The 8,694-nt window shown below is 38.1% G+C and overlaps 1 protein-coding gene across 10 annotated transcripts in view; it reads left to right on the top strand.

Moving 5' to 3' along the window:
• Positions 1-6,882, top strand: part of RPAP3 (RNA polymerase II associated protein 3) — a 25,137-nt gene extending 18,255 nt beyond the window's left edge. For all 10 annotated transcript variants that reach the window (XM_084810622.1, XM_084810625.1, XM_084810623.1 and 7 more), the window contains 4 exons: positions 313-517; positions 1,403-1,500; positions 4,955-5,055; positions 6,255-6,882. In XM_084810622.1, the coding sequence (XP_084666748.1) occupies positions 313-517; positions 1,403-1,500; positions 4,955-5,055; positions 6,255-6,340 (490 nt within the window). In that variant the 3' untranslated portion in view covers positions 6,341-6,882. The remainder of the gene's footprint in view (positions 1-312; positions 518-1,402; positions 1,501-4,954; positions 5,056-6,254) is intronic.
• The last annotated feature ends 1,812 nt before the right edge of the window (positions 6,883-8,694 follow it).

An 8,694-nucleotide genomic window follows, 5' to 3' on the forward strand; every position in this document is an offset into this window, starting at 1 on the left:
GTAAATGTATGTCCAGGAACCACAAACAGATTTTTGGGCCAATGAAGCACTTGCTGGTAAATTTTTATAAAAGCGATCATAGGTGGGCATAGCCCAAGATCTAGTGGGCAATCTATCAGTAATTGCTTTAAGGTATCCATTCATTTAGGTGGGACATTTTTGGTACTCCTGAACAAATCCCAAAGAAACTGTGCAATAGTAGGGCATGGTGTCCTGCACTCTAAATCAGGGACTGGGAATGTGTTTCCTAAAACTTGCCTCCACATAGAAGCCAAGTAATCTTTTGCATCGTGTCTGCCTTAATGTTTTTAGATCTCTTACCAAGGGTAGTGTCAAAGAGAAACCATCACCTATCCTGCAGTCTATTGCTATGAAAAAACAAGCTGAGACAGAAAACCAAACACTCCCCTATGTGTCTGCATTTCCTGTGCCTCCAGTCCCTGTGAATTCTTTCCAGCTTGAATCAGATTTCAGAAAATTAAAAGGTTTCCCAGATCAGTTGTACACATACTTGAAGGTAAGATAAGTGATTCTTTATAGATGATGTTTGGTTTCTGTCAAGTTTGATTCTACTAGATGTGTAATTCCACAGAGCAGGCTCTTACAACACTTTAGGATGAAATTTCAAACTTCTATTAAGTTCATTCCATATTTTTGCATTGCGTATGAATAGTATCTTTTGAAGAGCAGAACTGATCATATTAAATCACTAGAGCAGCCTTACTGCTCCAGTCAGTAAATGCCCAGTTAAAGCAGCTATTTCCAAACCAGTCTGGGGAGTACCATGCTCCCTCTCTGTGCTAGTTGGGTGTGGGGAGGGCTGCAGTGTTGGCAGTGCAGTTACGCAATGACTTAGGAAGTTGAAGGGACTTAAGCTGTCTTCCTCCCACTTTGATCTTCTCATAACCCTGTGAGTTAGGTTACGCTGGGCAAATGATCACCCCAAGATCGCCTCATCCATTATGAGCTTCAGGATTGAGCAGGGATTTGAATCCAGGTAGATCTCGGAGTATGTTCTAAGGCATATATTCAGTTCATGTAGGGCAGTGGCCAGGCCTTTTGAGCCTCACTGTCTCTCCCCAGGAACTGTGAGTATGGCTGAGAACAGGTCCAATGTTCTCCTTATGCTGTCTGTTGCAGGGGGAATCAATATTGAAGGGCACAAGCTATGTGTTCCATGGAAGCTTCTCTGCCATTAATGACCTTTTTGAAGAATGCTGATAAGCTACCAAGGAAATCCAGCATTTCCTAGAACAGTTTAAAACTATTGATATAATAAAACCTTTGATTCCATACCACCAAAGAATTCTTTCTGATAGGCAGTGTCCAAGAAAATGTATTCTGGTAGTGTTTAATATCTTCTCTAATTTTTATACGTGTAAATATTTTTGTTCTCCCAAAGCAAATTGATCCTTCACTTTACCTTAATCTGTTCCAAAAATCCTTGGATCCAGATGTATTTAGCCAAATTTTGAAAATTCTACAGGATTTTTATATTGGGTAAGTTTAAACCCATGGCTTTTTAGACTCATTTACTGTTAAACATTTGTGCTTTTTAGTTGGCTTGAACTCCTGACTGAAATGCAATTTGATATTTTCCATAGTATATGTCTGGCTGCAGTCGGAGACAAATTTGTTCTGTCTGATACTAGTAATATTCCAGTATCTGAAATGAATACTGCTTAAGATATTTTATTAGGCAATGTAAGAAACCTTAAAAGTCTGGGAAAACCTCAGCAAAACTATTTCCTAGAGCTGAAACATTTTGCTGTCTGTATGACAGAGTACTTTGATAAAAATCCAAAGATGGCTCACTGTGCTACAGCCCGTAAATACGGTCACCATGACAATTATTTATTTCTGAAAGAAATCACTCATTCTGATTTCATGCTGCCCTTCAGAGGTACCCAGAATCTCTGAAGAACAGCTTGGAAGTCCAAAATGAGAACTTTCCCAGACTGGGGAAGGGAAAGCATCTCATCTTTGACTTCATGCTGTGCTTCAGAAGCATTCTGAATATCTACAAAGCATGACACAAAGTCAACAAGATGCCACCTTTCACCCAGGTTCCAGGTTAATGGGAAATGTAATTCAGTCTCTGATTTTGCAGTGTACTTTGGACATATTCAGTGTATCTGAAGCACACGTGCAAACTTCTAGACAAGATTCTTTTCCTACACCAAATTCTCTGCGTGCTAAAGAACTCGGCCAAGGCAGGATTGATGGGAGCCACAAGTAATGCCTTTCTACCAAGGCCAGCCAAAATTTCTTAGTTATAAGACCAGTGATTCATTTTAAATAAAAGCAACATTCTAGAATCTCAGGACCAAATAAAGTCAAGTTCCTAAAATCTCAGCACCTGCTACCCATGATAGCATAACCAAAGTCTGTCCTCTGCTACTGAGCTATGTGAACTTTAGCCAGTGTCTTTGGGGCATTTTGTTGTTCTTAAGAGTATGTGTGATACGCTTGTTGTTGTTTATTTACACCCCGTAGTTATGCCACACACAGAGAAGGGAGAGGGAGTACCATCAAGATAAGATAAAGTTCCTCAAGAATGAGGAAATAAAGACTAGATGAGTATCTATTAAACGTAATGTTGGTGGGAGGCAAGTAAACAGAACACATCCATTTTCTTTTTTTTAATATATTTTTATTTATTTTATCTTTATAAATGAAATAATACCAAAATTACCAACAACCTGATCGATACTACAATTTCCCAACAATACAATATTCTGATGAGGACACCACAATAACAAAAAGAGAAGGAAAAAGAAAAAAAAAGGAAAAGGAAAAGGGAGCAGGAAAGGAAGTGAAGAAAAAAGAAGATTCCTTCCCCTTCTCTCCCCTTTAAAGAATTAAGTTTAAACTCCAATACACCCCAGCCTCCGATGCCATTCTGTTTTAAAAACTATATCTATAACCTTAACAATCTTACAGTTTAATAAACAACCTTACATTTCAATATCCTATCATCAATCTTATATCAAAGAAACAGGTCAATTCATTCCCAGCAGCCTATATTCATCATCATCATCATCATAAATATAGTGTTATATAATAATAAAACTTAATATAAACCTTCAACAGTCAGTAATATATTTTATACTAGATATATAAGTACACAATATACCCTCAAACAATAAATTGAAATACAGCATACCATATATATTTTGAAATAAAAAATATAAAGAAAAACAAGAAAAAACAAAAGATGAAAGAGAATAAACGAATATATGTGTAATCATTTATCTTCTGAGCTAGCCCGGATCATGTAGACTAAACACAAACAGTTAACAAAGCTTGCCTAAAGATTCCAGGTCATGGGGTTGTAACAGAAATCTCACTCATTTTTACGTTCAGCCATGCCTCCACCATTTCATGATTTAGAAACTTCTTCATCTGACCTTCAGACACAATACAAAGTGTAGCAGAATATTTTAAGTAATATTGTAAGTTCATTTGTTTTGCCACATTTTTTGCTTTGATAAATTGCCTTCTTTTATTCACCACCTCTTTGATGTAGTCTGGAAATAACATAACTTTATCTTGTTTCCAGGAAAGGCTTCCACCTTCTCTTGCCAAACGCAGGATATAGTTCTTTGTGGAGACTTTTGCAAATTGGACTATGATCGTATAGTCAGTCAGTCCCTTTAGCATTTGGTACACAAAATGCCTGCTCAATATCAAGTAAATAATCAGATGGGATAGGGAGTATCTCATGCGAAAGTTTATCCACAAAAATAGGCAATTTTACATCATTAAACAGATTTTTAATCCAAATAATATGTACATTGGATCTCCTTGTGAAGGCCTCCAGTTGAGAAATTCTATCTGAGGCATTTTTAAAACAAATTTGTGTCGTAGTTTCATTTCCTGCCTCTTCTAGCTCATTAATTTTCATCTCCATTTTTTGCCATGACGCATTAATTAAATCTACAGCTCCTTGCAGGGTGGTGATGGAATTTTGGATTAAATCCAACCTTTTGGCTTGCTCCGTAAATTGCGAAGATAAAGTCTTTATCAGAGTAAATAATTCCACTATATCTTCTGTTCCCGAAACGTTTGACACAGGGGGTGCGGGGGGAGTTGATGCCAGCTCCTTCTCCTCGGTGCATTCATGTTTCTCTCAAACAGACCTTGCAGGTCCTCAGATGTTCTCAAATATTGTTAACATTTCTTAAATCATCCCTCAGAAGTTGTTGATATTTCTTAAAGCATATATTATTATGGAACATGTCGGCCCTGTTTTCTCCTATGAAATAGGAGTCTCAGTACAGCTTTTTGCGTTGATAAAGCTCTGGAGAGATAATCCTGGAATCCAGCCCCCCCACTATCTCGAGGGGGGTACTTTTCTCCAAGATGTTATCCAGATGTTGCCTTACCCCCTCCCTTTTAATTCCAGGGGGGAATGAAAAGGTTTTTCAACCTTTTAAAAAGCTGTTTGAGAAAGCTCCCACGGAGAGCCCATGGGATGCTACCAGAGTGACATTGGTTCCAACCGGAAGTCCCAGAACACATCAATTTTCATGAAAGTAGTCTGAAATGGTATTAAACAGGATAATTTCCATAACAAAAATGACAGCAGCTATGCTACTTTGAACAAAATGAAATGGCATAGTTGTTCTTTAAAAGGGAGTAATTCCATGTTCTTTTATACGTAGGATTTTGGAACTAAATAAGAAAAGTTCCTCAAGATGCTTCTGCTTTTCTTCATATAACCTGATATTCAGATTATCAGCCGTTGTATATTTGGTTTGTTGCTGCTTGTAGAGTGGACCTTCAGGTTAATTGCTGCTATACATATTTTACATATTCACATGCAAGTCTTTTTGTAACCATGTATTCTATTTTTCACTTTGTAATTGAGTTTGATAATGCTATGTTCTTGGATGTTCTTAATCAGAAAGAGTTATTTATAGCTACTTGTTAATCCCTCTCTATCTTGTAGGAAAGAGGAGCCTTCACTTATCTTAGAAATTCTACAGAAGCTGTCGGAATCAAAAAGATTTGATATGGCAGTAATGTTTATGTCAGATTCAGAGAAAAAAAGTAAGTAAAATGCATTTTTGGATCTCTCTGGGAATCTAGTAGTCAGTATGTTTAGAGAATGCCTTGAATACAATCAGAGCACAGAACATGCTGTAGCAGAATCCTGAAAGTGTTGTTTCTTTCTTTTAAAAATTAATTACTATTCAGCATAGTTGCTGGATAAAGTCAGAATATTTTTCATCACCCCCTCCTCCAATTAGAAATCAAGATAATGTAGCTGCTACTTTGCGGGGGAGGGAAGGGGGACTAGAATGAAATACTGGTATCCAGTGTCAGCCACATTAAAATTTTGGATTTCACCATTCATTTCTATGGGCAGCTGTCTCACTTCTGTCCCTGGGGTCACTTTAAAATAGCTTCTGGGTGTGTACCAGAAAATGACCTATCTAGACTATGGGACAGTTCTCACTGCTCATTTTAATTTTATTCTTTATTAATTAAATTTCTACTAAAATAGCACTCAAGGCAGCTAACAAAATACAGAAGTAATGACAAAAGTTATAGTTAAAACATTAAAACTCCTGAATTAATATATATATATATATATACACACACACACACACACACACACACCAAAAGGACATCAAATAAAACAAAAATAAGACAAATATTTGGGTCACTTCCTACTCCTGTTTGTTTCTGTTGGAGGAGGAAATTGGAGAGAAATGGCGCTAAGGACAACAAAGAGATACACAGATATAAATGTGCACCTGGTAAGGTGTCCATCAGACATAAGAGAATTACAACCTAATCCTATGGAGTATTAGGCATGGTTAACTCTACATGGAATTGGGTTGCGTGGATCAGTAAGCCAAGGTCATATCCTGTAAGGGCTCCAAAAAGTTGACAGGATGAGTTTTTTTCCCTCATGTTAGAGTAGATGGAAATCATGGCAGCTGCTATATTTTGTTCCTTCCTGCTTGTTTAATTGTGGCACTTCGTCATTCAGTTCAATTAAAAATGTTCTGATGAGACATGATGCCTCTCATATGTGATGTGCTATGTGAGACTGTATCATATTATGGCCCTTTGCACTTTGAAATTACTGAATTTTTAATACAGAATGAAGGATGTATCTTCATTATTATGCAGTAAGTGTTCAAATATGTATTCTGAAACAAATTTGGTTAAGACAGTATATATATAACAGCTGATAAAAAGCTTGAGAAATGTAGTAATCTCTCTCTCTCTCCTTATAGCTGCACGTTCACTATTTGGTCATTTGGAACATTCAGGATTGAAAGATTCTTCCATTAAACATCTCAAGATAAGATACAGTGTTTGAGACAAATGGCTTTCTCTATCTGTATATAGAAATACAGTTGATTATGCACCTTTTCAGAAAGGCAGTTCCAGATGATGAGGGACTATGGCTAGGAGGATCCAAAGTGCCTTTCACTTTTGCATAGGAAATTCTTCAGTCTCATCTTCCCACCCCACCCCTACCCCATGTCTCATATGCCATCCTAGAAAATCCCTCCACTTTCAGTAATGGCATCTTGTGGGGGTTGGGGGAGGAAAGCCCTGTTGCAAATGTAGTGTTCCATACACAATCCTTTGGATCAAAACCAATGAAAACAAGTAAAGTATGTTTATGTGGAAGAGGTGATGGCAAAGTTTGATCCTCCAGTTTAGCAGGGTACCTCAGGATTTAGTGTGGCTACACTTGGTTCAAACCATTTTATCCTTTGGTCATAGTATAGAATCAAGGCTGATAATGAGCTGTCCAAGTATTTTATAAATTTTATTTTTGTGTGTATGAATTAATTTGCTTGTTAAAAATTATTCTGTATTTTTGTTCTTATAAATAAATCTACAAATGTTTAATTCCAGTGTTCCAAATTTTGTTTTGTTTCCTTACTGATTCCAAGTTCATTGTGATACCTCTTGGCTGACTTTCAGGCCCAGACAAGTGAAAATCCTTTTAAAAAAACAAACGGTTCCCACCTTGTCTAATTTTCTCCCTGTTTTGATAATTAACTCTTGCTAAATTCCATGAACCTGTAGTCTTAACAACATTCTTCTGCTGCTGAAGGAACTATTAGTATCACTAAAGTAATGATCAACCTCATCTTTTTGAGACTAGATGAGCTATCATCTACAGTTCGTTGTTTTGTATTAGGCTTATTAGGCCAGCCAAAATAAGCAGGTCCTAAAGCTAAGGGTCCATCTACTACAGAATCTTCTCTCACCCAGTGGGCAACAAGATACCTCCTAGGAAGCCCATAAGCAGAGCATAAAGACAAGAGCCCATCCGCTGGGTAACTCCTAAATTCTAGTATTATTGGAGAAACTTTTCTCCATTTTTCTACACTGTGCATATTTTTCCACTCTTGTATCCTGTAGTCATCGTTTTTCCCCATAGACTAAAATGCCTCAAGCATTTCAGCCTTTCCTCATAAATACGTTGTTCCAACCCATTTGTCATTTTGTTTGCCCCCTTTCTGCACTGTTTCCAGGTTGCTCTGAGGTGTTTCTTATGGAAGAGGGTTCCATCACTGTACTGTAGCCACTGATAAGCACTTCTGTATTTGATTGCTTTCTGAACATGCTGCATGGATAGAATAAGGCAGAGGGCACTACTGGCAGATCTAAAAGAGTGTAATGGGACAGAGGAAGAAAGCAAGCTGTAAGGCAGGGGCAGGCAATCTGGTGCCCTCCAGATGTTTTGCTTGCAACTCCCATAAACCCCAGCTCAGTGGTCAGGGATTATAGGAGTTGTAGTCTAAAACATATAGAGGCACCAGGGTCCTTATCTCTGTTCTATTCAACTCTTGAGCCATTCAAATTGACATGGTATTCAAATCTTGAGCCATTTTGAATGTTAAGGATTAAAATCAAAATGTGCTCAGACATCAATGCTGAGGCAGTACTGATGCTGAACTACTGTTTAAGGGGCATCTGACAAGCCATAAGATGTGGGTCACTGCATTCTGTACCAGCTGAAATTCCAAACAGCAAACCATATATACAGCACATTACATTGATTTAACCTTGACATTATTAATGCATAAACGGCAGCTATGAAGCCTTGGGGAGGGGAGGGGGGGTATAAGAATGAGCTTTATCTTTCTCAGCTGGTGGAGTTGGCAAAAAGTGTTGTCTATTGCACCTTAAGATCCAGGATCATGTCAGGCTCCAGCTTCAGTATGTTCTCCTGTGTTCAGTCCCATTCTCAAGGAAAGCCTTGAGATTATAGGGTTGAAGTCAGGTAGAAAGAGATGAAACAGAATTGGTGTCAGTGCACTACCAGGATCCAAGAAACTGACTAGGAGGAACAGCTTAAAGATACAGTGTGGCTACTTTCTCAATGACCTTTCCCTAAGGCAGGGTTGTGGATCCGGTGGTCCTCTAATTGTTGGACTACAGGCTCTATTAGCCCTGGCCAGCATGGTCAATAGGCAGGGGAATTGTGGCCCTCCAGATGTTGTTAAGACTATAGGTTCCCCACCCCTGCCCTAAGGGATGGCTAAGGAGGGCATTATTACTAAAGGCAAGTTATGCATCAAGATTATTTTTCCTACAGTGCAGCTTTGGGGCTATTCTGTCTCCTCACTAAAGGAGGTGTTGATAATCTCAGCCAGCAATGGACCCAGCTTCTTTTATGTCAGTTTCATAATATGAAATATCATCAAGCAA

The sequence above is a fragment of the Heloderma suspectum genome, chromosome 7, assembly GCF_057233095.1.
Source record: "Heloderma suspectum isolate Gila_16-S chromosome 7, 16-S_ref, whole genome shotgun sequence".
NCBI classification, from domain to species: Eukaryota; Metazoa; Chordata; class Lepidosauria; order Squamata; family Helodermatidae; genus Heloderma; species Heloderma suspectum.